Source organism: Ixodes scapularis, unplaced genomic scaffold (assembly GCF_016920785.2).
Source record: "Ixodes scapularis isolate PalLabHiFi unplaced genomic scaffold, ASM1692078v2 PGA_scaffold5__190_contigs__length_132052651, whole genome shotgun sequence".
NCBI classification, from domain to species: Eukaryota; Metazoa; Arthropoda; class Arachnida; order Ixodida; family Ixodidae; genus Ixodes; species Ixodes scapularis.
In genome coordinates this window covers 110,442,410-110,456,072 of record NW_024609880.1, presented here as the reverse complement: position 1 = coordinate 110,456,072, position 13,663 = coordinate 110,442,410, and the positions used below count along the sequence as shown (strand labels likewise).

Sequence of the window (13,663 nt, the reverse complement as noted above, 5' to 3'; positions counted from 1 at the left end):
GAAATTTATTTGAAAAGAAAAAAAAAGAGAAAAATTCAAACATTTACATTTATATGAAAACATGCTTTGAATTTAACAAAAGCCTGAATATACGAAGTGTGCCACATAGTATCCACAGCTATTTTTCTAGTAAGCTAAAAATATACAAAAAAACTCTAGCTGATACCGTTGTTTTGTAGGTGTAGGCAAAAAGAAACGTGCCGCACGTCCCGCAGAACCCATTTGTTTTTTGCTAGTCCTTAATTACCTCGTAGCAGTGCACATAGTTTCCTCTCTTCTGCATTGCTTGCAGCTTGCAGCACACATAATAAAATACGTGCTCCCGCTCTGAACAGCCTGATAAACTAGAGCGATGCTGACTGACGAGCAGCTGCTTACTGTTCCGGGCTTCAGAAATAACCGTCGCTGTCCAAGCTTTAATGAGATTATCCAACATTATCTACAGTCTTCAGAGCTGCTGTGAATCAAAAGTTAATCAACAGACAGTCGGATTGCAGAATTGGTGCTGTTTGTGTTGTGGTGGCCAACGAGAGTAGGACACAACAATAATAATAATAATAATAATGTTTATATTTTGCATGTATCATACTTGGTAGAAATACGGGTCTGTCACAGCCAGTTGGATGACTTGTGGGACAGCACCCTTCACTTCATGAGTACAAAGTGTCCTCCTGATTTGTAATTCCCGACTCAAGCAACTGTTACCATGCTATGACACTGACGATGATGATTAAAAAAAGAAGTGAAAAAAAAAAATCGTGTTTGTTAGCGTTCATGCAAAACACACACAGGGTCACGCACACACACAGACACATAAATTCATGATGTTTTGCTCAGATCTTGGAGTGCTCGTTTCAGTCTCTTCAGGGAATCCGCACCATAAACGTTGTCTGGTAGGCTGTTGAAAATCGTTGGTACATAGAAGTCCCGAACCTTCTTCCCGTATTTTGTTGTGACAGAAGGTACCTTAAATCATTCTGTGTGCCTAAGTGATCTAGTAGCCACATGAGGTGTCTTATATATATCGCTCCAAAAATATTTGAGGACTGCTGTCTGAACCAGAATAATAATAATAATAATAGTAATAATAATTTTATTTGCACTTAAAAGGGCGCACATGGTGGTGTGCGAGGCTGGACAGATAGGTTAGAACCCTTATTTCAGAGCGTCTGCCAGCCCGCCGCCACCTGCGGAAAACAATAACATAAACAAACTAGCCACACTTAAAAGACGTAACCACTGTGAAATGGTTGATAAGTGTCACCGGTGCACCTTAGCTTGTTCCGGAATGCTCACCACATTGTGAGGAAACGAAACACTACATCAAAAACAAAAATTTAGTTCCTCAGCTATCCATGAGACGGTTCAAAGTGTCCTATCACACTAAATGTGAGCTTTGCCAGTGTCTAAGAATTGTCGACCATGTAATCGGACAGGAAAGAGGTATACTACAGCCGTAGGAAACATCTGCATCAGATTTAGCTTTTACTTCTTTGTTTTGTGAACTACCCAGAGCCTAATGCACTGCCATGGTGCTGGGGTTCTATAAATCTGAAGCTTAAGGGGTGACACCACCTTCAAGTGTCGACTTTTAAACTAGTTGCTCAATATTGATGAAATTTGGAGGGTCTATTCGTCTCGGTGCCTAAATGCATTTTATGAAATTTCATCTCTGTAGGACAGACGGAGGTACACAGCTATTGATGTAAGTCGCCTCACTTGGCAAGGAAATCTATCGTATAAAATTGCTGGAGAATATTGAGCATTTCTAAGCTTTAGCCTTAACTAGAACATATGGTGGGGGGGGCTATCTGTTTTTTACCTTAAAATCTGTGTTTTTTTCTATGCAAAATGTCAATTTCAAAAGCATCCCACATAATGGGGCATGTTCTCCTCATCGAAACTCTACTTTTTGGCAATAAGAACTTTATTTAAATAGAAAAATAAATACCTAGCCCCCTTACATTTCAGTTCAGAAACATCCACAGCAAAGAATACTTTCAGCAATTCATTGAAATGATAGATTTCCTAAAACGAAAGTTACTGCAAAAAAGTAAAACTGAGAAAAAACTGTTTAAAGTTTCCACACTACTACATTTGCTTTTACTGGTGGTGGTGGCAACTAAAAGGCACCAAGAGCGTAGCTGGTGCCTTCTGCTTACACCCAATCTCCAGCATGGCTTTGCTGAGTGAGTCCGAGCTTAAAATGCTTTCTTGAGTCTCATTTTGTTGTTGGCATGTGGACATTGATTGTGAAATGAGTGAGGAATTGGGTACGTTTGCAATACACGAACCAACATCAGCTAGTATGGGCGGGGCAAGCATCATGGAAATACGAAGCACACAAAGCCACGTGAAGTTTTATAAATGAATGCCGGTTTTAGTCAGTTATGTGTTCAATCAAGGTGGGCATTTCGATTCTTGGCCATATGCATAGCCTCTTTTACGTGAAAGCTTGACTTCTATGGTGTTCTTGCTTGTATAGAGTTTACTCACGAGCAAAGATATCTAATGTACTGAAACAGTGAAGAAATGCTCTTTCCAACGAGTGTATGATCATCATTCTAGGGCATACCGGTGCAAAGCTACAGCTGTTTGAAAATAGGAAACAGAAGTTTTACATTTCAAAAACACGTGATTTTGCATCGTTGGCTGACTGAAAATGTTTTATTGCTCCGTAAATGCTTCAGCTATTGCAACAAATATTTGCAGGAGTATACACTATTAGTTGTGGAACCACATTACACAAAAATAGGAATATTTGTTCTTTTCTCAAAAATTGCAATCTCAAGGTGGTGTCCCCCCTTAATGCTGTTAGCTTTTTTAGTTTGTCTACCGTAGATAAACTTGTCGAATTTCTTGAGTAATCACATATGTGTATAATTATAGAGCTTTTATTTTATGTTTTGAAGTTATATGTGAGGCTTCCGATTGGTTGACAGGCATTAATTTCATCACTAACTTTTTTTTTAATTTGTTATTTCAAATATTTGTTTTTTAATATATAATACTGGAGGGTTTTTTTCTGCTAACATTCTTATCAGAATTTAAAATTAGCTGGTACTGCAGGTCCTCTTTTCACACATGACATTTGATTGTTTGCTACTAAAGTAATTTTGTCAGTTTTTTTATCACTTTGTGACTGAGAAAATAAGCGATGCAGTACCACTGTTCTATTAGTTACACCCGCAGTGTACCTTCAATTGTGCCCAAGCAGTGCATAAGTGCCAGTAAATATGTATACACCTGATGCATAAACAAAAAAAGAATGGATGTACAGTGCAGACGATGGACAGCCTGCACCTGCTGTCCCATCAACAACCAAACCGGGCTACACTGCCATTGAATTATATTGTCATTGTCTTTTTGTAGGCTGCACGGGACAAAGGCTTCCCGGCAGACTGTGACTTTGTCCTCGAAGTTCGGGGTGGTGGGCACTTCTGCGATTTGGACAAGTTGGACCAAGTCCTGCAAAATCTCGATGACTCGTAAGTTTGAAGCAAACTTGGTTTCCACCTTATCCCATGTCGGACGTGTGGCCGAACAATAAAGGCCCATGCGCTTAGCACCATTTGCTTGCGTTGCGTTGCGTCCCGGCGACTTGTGGTCGCATCACGATGCGGCTTGTGACAACTTTCGCAAATGCTATTGTGCGAATGGGCCTTGAAGTTGCATTCGTGCAACTGGGGTGAACACCTTGTTTCATTGCTGATGTGGAACAGTTTGGTCAGCACAGTATAGAGTGCATTGACCAATTTGGTGTCCTTAGCTTGTATTGGCAGTGACAATTGCTCTAAATGATGCTGGAGAAGTGCTTGTCCCTGTTGAAACCAGCACTGAACTCGTTGTATTGAGCTTTCGCCCAGCGTGCTCGGAGCCGTGGTGGGCTGGCGCACCGGCTTCGTCGTCGTCATCCCAAGCGGCACGGATTTTGGCCAAGCATTGGCCATTAACTTGTGATGGTCTTTTGGTTAATGGCCAAAGAGCGGCCATTCATCGGCCAATCCTAAGCCGATGGCTGATGGCCAATATCCAGGTAAAGGCCTTTTATCGGCCAATGGCTGGCCATTGCCTAACCACTGACCAAATGACCGTTGCCAGGCACTGGCTGATGATTGGCCAGATCTGTGCTGCTTGGAATGGTGCCTGGAATGCGTCTCCGGCTGCATTGTTTACCACGTCCTCAAATCTGGTCCCTCGATTTGCAAGACCACTTTTGATGCATGGATGGCATAGGACGCTAAATGCACCAGTCAAAGACGCTTTTGAAGCACCTTAGTTATCGTCAAATTGTGGCTGCCGAGCGCTTGTGCCCGATGCCTGCGGTGTACGCAGGGCCCGGCTCTACACTTACAAGATGGACCACTTCTACGCGGGGTCCCCCAACCCCCAGCTGCCCCTCGTCATTCTGTACGGGGACCTGGCTGCCAAGGGCTTCAGGCGTTTCCACGAGGCCCTCCAGAAGAGAGCCCAGGACAAGCAGATCAGCTACATTCTCAGGCACTTTGTCAAGGCGAGTCGCACCACCGCGCCTAATGCAATGCTCAAGGTGCACCGGTGTACTCTGCGGTCACTCTTAGCGCGAACACGACATCGGCACTTTTTTGTATAGTACTTGAAGTGTCTTTGTGCATCAAATTTTGCTGATTAGGTTATCGCCCTGAAAGAGGACTTTCGGCCACACTGGCAATTTTTACGGCAGCTGTTCAGTTTTGAGATAAAAACAGTAAAAACCGGTGATTGTGAATTTGGGCAAACAGTGTTAGGCTGTGTATATTGGGCACGGCATACATTGGACGTGTCACACATTGGGAATGGTACACGGTGGGCATGGTGTATGATGGGCAGAGTGGAACATGGGGCATTGTGCATATCGGACTTCGTGCACATTGGCCTTTTTGCACATTGGGCATTAGACAGAGCATTGTTTTTGTGGACGCCAGTCTTGGAAGAGGTGTGCTAACAAACGATCCCCGCTTTCCGCGACGTCCGGAAAAGTGGTGGTTTTGAACTGAGTGTCTTTATGATGCCATTTCTTTCTGGGAGTTTATGGGCGGAGTGTCTTCTGCAGTTCTGTTGCAACACACGGTAGAGTTGCTCGGATGTGTAACTGGTCTGTGTTTAGTATTTTGCCAGGGGTTAGAGTTTGGACTAGCTTTTCATCTGCTAATGACAGCCAACAAGTCCATGCAAGTTAGGTTTTCGACGAACTTTAATTAAGGGTCGTCTCTCTCTTCCGTGACTCTGGAGGTCCCCCCCGACCCAATATAATACCTAGTAGCGATTACTAGTACAGTTACTGTCACGGTAAACTTGTTTCTTTTTGACAGACCCCAAGCGCACGCAAAGTGCGCCTCTCCGGGTACGGAGTTGAGTTGGCCATCAAGAGCACGGAGTACAAGGCACAGGACGACACCAAAGTTAAAGGTGGGTTCGGTGCGATGGCACACATACAACATCTGTGCTCACCTTCGTTGTGATTATGCTGGTGGGTTTAATGAGAATTCTCTTGGCAATGGAATGATTCTTTCTTCCAGAGGAAAAGAGTGTGGTGGACTCTGAAGAAACGGAGAAGGCAGAGAACATTGCAGGCTTTGACTTCAAGAAGCTCAAGTATGCTCCCTTCTTTTTGCATGTCGTGATAATCTTAGGTCTGTTATTCTCGTATACTGCTCTCACTGTGTACTAGCATGTGGTAATGTAACAAAATTGAGAGGAAACACTGCTTTCTTTTGTTGTCTTCTGTGAGGAAAGTATTTCTGTTAAGTCCAGATCTGGGGGAATCGTTTTGCATTCAATATACTGGTACATTTTAGGATTACTTTGATTACTTTGTATGATGTGGTATAGTGGGCATCCAGACATTCAATAATTTGTTGTATTCAAAAGAAAACCGGTTCCAAACCTGCAAGTAGGACACTGTCCTAAAGGCATGCAGATTTGCCTGCTTAGAAGCTTGTGCCATGTCAATACTACTGGGGTTCTGCCAGTGTTTGGAGGATTCTGTTACAGCTACGAAATATAGAATAACTTTATTACTATTAAGTCTGGTATGTGAATGGCAAAAGTAAAGAAAATAAAGCTGTCTTAACAGCTTGAGGGAGCCCCTTGCTTCCTTGTAGTTTTATATAACATCAAATTGTACACAGCAGCAGCGTATAAAACTCAACATAGCCTACATTACAAAATAAACTGCTTTTTACTGATTCATTCATTCATTTTTATTCAACTCTGCACTAAGTGTTCATCTAAGTGCATACTCAATTCTAATAGTGATTCGCATATGCTAACATAAACCTGGTCCCCAACAAAACCTTCTTCGTTGTCGGAAGGAGTTAAAAATAAGTATTTTAGTGTTTGCAGTAGATACAGCCAATTGCTTCATTCTTGATTGCTGCTGGACATCAACGGATGCTTTATTTTTCAGGGAGTTGTACCCTGAGAAGAAGGACAAGCTGAACGAGCTCAAGGCTCACCTCATGGACTCCGGCAATGATCTTGTACCCCTCAAAGTCTGGGAACTTCAAGGTCTGGTCCTTCGTCGCCCTCTCTCTCATACCTAAACCAAACGTGAAACTTCCTCTGTCCATCTTTCTGACTAACATTGCCCAGTGTCATAAAGTCTGATAATGAAGTTTACACAATGAATGGAACAGATATGTAAAACATTTGCATTGGGGTTCGCACAACAAAATGCGATAAAACATTCTTCGTGCTATCACATGTTTCTAAAATTCGAATTGAGGTTCACACAATGATATAGGATAAGATCATATTGTCATTGATACCACACTTAGGCAAACAGTAGACTTCCCATACGCTGCTGTTTGCTTACAAGAAATGAATGAATTGTGAGCTCAGAAATGCCTCAGGAAGCTGATTCTTGCTTCCTGAGGCATTTGGGGAGTTGTACCCTGATAAGAAGGACAAGCTAAACGAGCGCTCATGGACTCTGGCAATGATCTTGCACCCCTCAATCTCTGCAAACTTCAAGGCAGGTTAGGATTGTGTGATTTTCACTTCTTGCACCTCCGAAAGCTGGTAGCCCTAGTAAACAGAACTTTCCAAAACAGACCCTCCATGAAGCCCAATTACACCGCTTGATGCCTGCTGCACACATTGTTTCATCGCAAGCTGATATCAGACTCCAGACCTGGTGCTGCACCCAAGGGGGTTGAGATGACGCAATCTGGATTTGTAATTGCAACTAGCGAGATAAGTTCTCCTTAGGAAATCATTGTAAGATTAGCGGCTGAGTGTGCTCTTCTGCTGTGCCACGATATCTCCAAGTCGATATCTCCAAGCTAAATATGATCCTGGCCTAGATTGTCACGAGTGTGTTTTATCGGCCGACAAATTTGCTCAATTGATCATACTATTGTCCTGGTGAATGATACGACAGATCCCGTTCTAGATAGCCATTCCGGTGCTCCACAGTTACTCGTATAATGTGCAACAGGCTCCAAATAACTCTCTTTCTGAGCGGGAATAGGGGTTTGGAGTGCCTTTGTTCAACATCATTTCAAGCTCGAATTGTTGTAAAAGCGTGCTTGTGCAGAGGCGTATGTTATCGGCCAAGGAGTCACTGAGTTGTTTGCACTATTGATTCGGTGGATGATATGAGGATTCCTGTTATAGATCGCTTACACGACATTCTAGTCTTTTATGACCCATATCTGATTATTCCCATGAAACAAAAAATAATCTACTATTCCATTACCCTTGTTGACTCATCTCATTTACGTGTCTATAGTTGGCAGTAGACTGCAAAAACACAGCCTCTTTGCTGGGGCTGTGTGACAATAGTGGTTAGGTGTGTTTTTTTTTCAACACATCCCTGACACACCCATAGCTAAAGTTAGTGAAGTCTGTGCCTGATCAAGAGTGGGTGCTATTAAGGTGAAGCCCTTATATGTCTCATCGTTCAGTCGACCTTCAAAGCCCTTGAGCGAAAACACGCGGCCACACAAAAGGTATCAAAACATTTACGTGACCACTCGGGCGAATTAGAGGCAATGAAATTAAGAAGGATGACAAAGCGAATTAAGAGGAATCAAAGTGAATTAAGAGGAATTAAAGCGAATTAAGAGGAATTAAAGTGAATTAAGAGGAATTAAAAAGAAGTAAGAGTAATCAAAGCTAATTAAAAGGAATTTAGGTAAATTAAAAGGAATTTAAGTGAATTAAGTGGATGACTAAGCAAATTAAGTGGATGACTAAGTGAATTAAGATGATGACTGAGTACATTGAGAAGGATGACTCAGCACATTGAGAAGGATGACTTAGCACAAAAAGAAGGGTGACTCTGCACATTAAGAGAGATGACTCAGCAAATTGAACTGGCCAATTAAAGTGGCGATATGAAAAAATAGAATGGGAAAGGAAGGAAATCATGTGTCTGTCCTTAATGCATCCACGCTTGGGCTTTCAGCTTCAAGTGTCTTTTTAAAGATAACCTAAAGAGACCCTGTGAATTTTTTTTGACAGTTGAGCCACCGACCCGATGAATCTTGATTATTTCATGGTCTTTTCTTTTCTGACCCCTTTTAATGATTGCATGCTACGAGGAACAATTGCTCTAATTACGCACATATGCATGGTGTGTTTGGATGGGTCAGGTGTCGGAGGGAGTATGGGACACAAGAGGGCATTCCACAACAGGACAGGGGCAGTTGACCGGCAGAGCATGCACCTAAGTTATCTACATGCTCGTAGCTCCACAGAGAAGTGCAAAAACTGACGCATGAACTGGATAAGATTTGTTCGATAACTGTAATGCCCAATCTAGGAGGGAAGAAGAATGAAAAGGTTCCTGGTCGTTGAACATCGAGTGTCGAACTGCAAAATGTTAAGACATTTCTAGAGAAGGCTCGGAAGGATACGTCCACGACCTAGCTAGCATGAGATGGATCGATTCCCTTTAAGAGCAGTTCCCCTCGAGACCAACCTGACACACGGTGCAAACCAGTGAGCAATGTGTACAAATGCTTTTCAGTTCATACCACTTTTGCTAACAAATTACGGCAGTTCCTAGGCCCAAGAGTACAGCCCATACTTTAGTAATAAAGCACACGAAAGGCTATATGTGCAAGCTCACGGTTTTGGGATCTGATTCTCTAGCGTCGGTCCTCCCAACGTTGTCGTGATCTTGCACCTGCAACTTTTGTTATGGGTTGCAGTTCATACTCGTGCAATTTTTATGTTTTTGCTTTTCTTCCTTCCCCAGAGCTGAGCCTGCAGGCGGCACAGAAGATCCTCCTCGCACCGCTGGAAGACGCGCTGCGGATCATGCGGGACACCTCGCAGAACTTCCCGTCCCAGGCGCGGTCGCTCGTCAACGTTGCGGTAGACGCAGGCTTCAAGAAGGAAGTGGAGAGGAACCAACAGGTCTGGGAGCGACTTCGTCTGTCCTTGTCTTTTTTCTTTTTTAAGGAGTTAAAGCCAGATTGAGAGCACCCTTCTGAATTCACGCACAATTTCTGGGTGTCATCTTGTGACAAGCGATGGACCGCCATCATCGAAATGACAATGATTTCAGCATCAAAAAGAGTCCATTCCTTGTGGAAATTATTGCAGAACCCAAGTGATTTGTTTTGCGAGGATCCGCGCTAAAAAAATCTTGTCTGGGAAAGCATAATGGGAGCGTCGTCGTTAAGTGGAAATCCTGGTCTTAAACATTTCTCTGTCATTTCTGATGTAATTTATATTAAATTTTCACATACTACTATAAGTTATTGTGCTAAGCACAAACAGAAGCTAAATCTTTTCTAATCTGTTATAGTTTTCAAGGAAACGTCAGTGTTATCTTAAATGTTTGTGCCCAGCTTTTTTACAGTACCCTTATAAAAGTATATGTCACAAAGTATGTCAGCATGTTCTACAAACAGTAGAGAGTGCAACAAAGCCATTCTTATAATTATAGCATCATTCTAGAAAAAGGTATCGCGAGTTGAAACTTTTTTTTGTTGATCATCAGAAATGAGTCATTAAAGTCTTTGCCGATTAGAAAACTTTGTAGTTAACATTTTCCAGAAATTGTAGTCTTGTTGCACTCCTTGATTTATAAGGTACAAAACCTTGAGAAAAGTATTCAGGTTCAAGTCCTAGATCCAGAGATATCGTGGGAGAAATGTTGTGTTGCGATGAAAAAATTAATTCTGAGGAAACAGGTAAAGCTTTTCAGAACATGCTTACAACAAGCAGCCTGGATATGAAATTTTGAAAAGATTTAACTATATAAGTGCGCACTTGCAATGCATGTTGTTTGTAAGTGCACATGAGTGAAGTACATGTTGTTTTTGACATATAGATCAAGAAGAAAAAAATGTCTTAAAAACTAACTTTTTTTCCTAGTTTTTGTGTTTCAAGACCAGGGTCTCCCCTTAATGAGTGCTAACGATCTGCGGTTGCCAACAGGATGAGAATAGCGTCTCTTTCAAACGCCTGGCCTCCAGCAGATGCTTTTTTCCCTCCATCGTGCTACGGCCACGCATGCCGTAGCTCGATTTAAGCTAGGAAATGGCGCACTGGAGGCAGGACAACTGAAGAACCTCCTCACTGTTCCCACCTTGTCAGTGAGAACGGCTTCACCTTATTGCTCGGTCGTAACGAGCGTCTCGCCTGCCCCCTGGCGTCCTCAGATGTTCCTGCAGACCCTGAGCCTGGAGCCGTCCGACGCGGCGCTCTTCTTCAATGGCCTGTACTACGACGCGGAGGTGACGGACGTCTTCACCATGCTTCAGCTGCTCAAGCAGGAGACGAGGCTCCTCGAGGGACTGCACAACATCGGTATCTCGGTGAGCCACTTCGTCGTCTGCTTTGCTTTTTTTTAGAGCGCAGCTCTTAGGGGCCCGTTTCCGGCTTGAGCGGCGTCGCCGTCGCCGTCGCCGTCGGCGTAACCGCGCGGTGCATCATGGGAAATGTCCCATAATGCACCGCGCGAGCCCCCCCACCGGGGTCACGTGACCTCGTGGGGGGGGTCACGTGACCCCCCGAGGTCACGTGACTCCCCTGAGGTCACGTGACCCCCTCCTCAAGGTCACGTGACCCCCGCCGATGTCGCGTGACCCCCCGATGACGTCATCGTCACTGATGACGTCACTGGCATCCACATCGTCATCGTCATCATCACTGATGACGTCACCAGCATCCACATCGTCATCGTCATCATCACTGATGACGTCACCGGCATCCACATCGTCATCATCACTGATGACGTCACAGGCATCCGCATCGTCATCGTCATCATTACTGATGACGTCACCGGCATCCACATCGTCATCGTCATCATCACTGATGACGTCACCGGCATCCCCATCGTCATCGTCATCATCACTGATGACGTCACCGGCATCCACATCGTCATCGTCATCATCACTGATGACGTCACCGGCATCCACATCGTCATCGTCATCATCACTGATGACGTCACCGGCATCCGCATCGTCATCGTCATCATCACTGATGACGTCACCGGCATCCCCATCGTCATCGTCATCATCACTGATGTCACCGGCATCCACATCGTCATCGTCATCATCACTGATGACGTCACCGGCATCCACATTGTCATCGTCATCATCACTGATGACGTCACCGGTATCCACATCGTCATCATCACTGACGACGTCACCGGCATCCGCATCGTCATCATCACTGATGACGTCATCAGTGACGTCACTGATGTCGTCACCGGCATCCGCATCGTCATCGTCATCATCACTGATTACGTCATCAGCGACGTCACTGATGACGTCACCGACATTCGCATCGTCATCGTCATCATCACTGGTGAAGCCATCAGTGACGTCACTAATGACGTCATCGGTACCCGCATCGTCATCGTCACGGATGACGTCATCAGTGACGTCAGTGATGACATCATCGGCATTGGGGGTCACGTGACCCCCCCCCCCCCTGGTTAGTTTACCCCCCCCCCCCCCCCCCCGTGCCCTTCCCTCCTCCTCAAGAGCTGCGCTCTAATTCGGCGTTACAGGGAGTTGTAAGCGGCTTTCATTTTTTTTTGCTTTTTTTTTTGTGTCGGGAAGGGAGTGGTTGTTGTCTGGGGTTGCGGTTTTCTAAAGGAGGAAGCTGTAAGAGGAGAAGTGGTCTGTGTACATAATATAGCTCGCTATTAAACCAGTTCGATTCATTGAGGTTCGCTTTGGTGAAGTCCGCTTTATTGAACTTAAATCTTTGTGGGCGGCATTTCAGTGAACTACAGTAATCCATCGCTATAACGAAATCGCTTTTTTCAAATGGTTCTTTTATCGAAGTTCAACGTGGTCCCGACCGAAATGCATCCATTTTTAACCGGGTTATTCAAAGCGTATCGGTGGCTGACCACGCTTATTACCAAGGCCGCGGGGGTGATAGCACGCAAGCCTACTCGAAGGCACGTAGGAGACCCTTGCGTTCCCTCCTCCTTCTCCACCGAGGCAAACGGCAAACTTGGGAAACGGAGGAAATGGGTGACGGAGGGCAGAGCACGCAGAGCTGGCAGAGCACCGCTTCCGATGTTGATGCGCCGACGCGGGCAGGGAGCAGCGTCAACGTTCCGACGCCACTTACGGCGCCCGTGGCAAACACTGCCCAACTCCTGTTGGATTCGGGTCAAGGGACCGATGAAGCCCGGAGGAGATCGTCCCTCTGGGAGCCCCCGTGACACATGCTGTGGCATAGTACACGTACACGTGTGTCATATGGGAGACTGGGAGTGTTTACCGAAAGTCATTTTTAAGGTTGAGAAAAGTGGCCGGCCCAAGTCCGAAATTACAAAAGAATTCTACATTCTGGCATCGGCTGTTCGACACTGTCCATCATTTTGCACAACAAGCAAGGCATGTTGGACGAGTTCGAGAAGTTTCTCATGCAAGAGAAAGCGTGCCCCCAACCCGGAGATGAAAGATGTTAAATGATGTTAAATGCTTTGCCATGTCGCATTTTTTCTCGTGAGCATCCTTGCCGAGCTGGCGCACGATTTCCATAGCTGCAAGAATCTCTACAGGAGTGAGTGAAAACATAATGGCAAAGCGACCGAGGATAACTTTGATTCGTTTGCGCTTGTCGATGCGTACGTTCCCGTTGTTGCTCCTGCCATGGATGCTGCGATCGTAGACCTTGCATGCAATCAGGGTAAATACAAAGAGACGTCGGAGAGGCACCTCAAGAAACGTCAACGACTTTGGAGACGCAAAACATCCTACGGCTGCTTCGAAACAAAGTGGAGTGCAGCAGCGGCGGCAGTGTTCTTGCAATGCCTGGAGCAGTTAGAGAAGAACTGATGCCCGGATGAAATTATCGGCAAATTCAACCTAATTATTCTTTTACTCGGTAAAGCTTCTGTGGGATGTTCGTAACCAAGGTTTGTTTGATTAAATATACGGTCAGGGTGTTCCGCAGTGTTCTTGTCCACTTTCAAGGCTGCTGGCACTGCTTTTTCGCTCCATCGCTTTTATTGAATTACCGCTTATATCAAACTTTTTTTGCCGTCTCGTCGACTTCGTTATAACGAGGGATTGCTGTAGTTTGGTGCATTTTCTGCTTCAGGGATTTTTACTTTGGCAGACCCCTGTTTGGCAAAGTGATTGAGCCTGCTTCGCTCCAGTACACTCAACCTTATTGAACTCTACCTTTAGGGAATTTTACTTTGTTGAACCACACT

The 13,663-nt window shown here is 44.7% G+C and overlaps 1 protein-coding gene across 3 annotated transcripts in view; it reads left to right on the top strand.

The window, feature by feature from the left end:
• LOC8029784 (UDP-glucose:glycoprotein glucosyltransferase 1) overlaps positions 1–13,663 on the top strand; it is a 74,983-nt gene that overhangs the window by 23,157 nt on the left and 38,163 nt on the right. For all 3 annotated transcript variants that reach the window (XM_042294118.1, XM_029971456.4, XM_042294119.1), the window contains 7 exons: positions 3,373–3,488; positions 4,336–4,513; positions 5,331–5,427; positions 5,538–5,613; positions 6,428–6,528; positions 9,227–9,387; positions 10,641–10,796. In XM_042294118.1, coding sequence (XP_042150052.1) covers positions 3,373–3,488; positions 4,336–4,513; positions 5,331–5,427; positions 5,538–5,613; positions 6,428–6,528; positions 9,227–9,387; positions 10,641–10,796 — 885 coding nt within the window. The remainder of the gene's footprint in view (positions 1–3,372; positions 3,489–4,335; positions 4,514–5,330; positions 5,428–5,537; positions 5,614–6,427; positions 6,529–9,226; positions 9,388–10,640; positions 10,797–13,663) is intronic.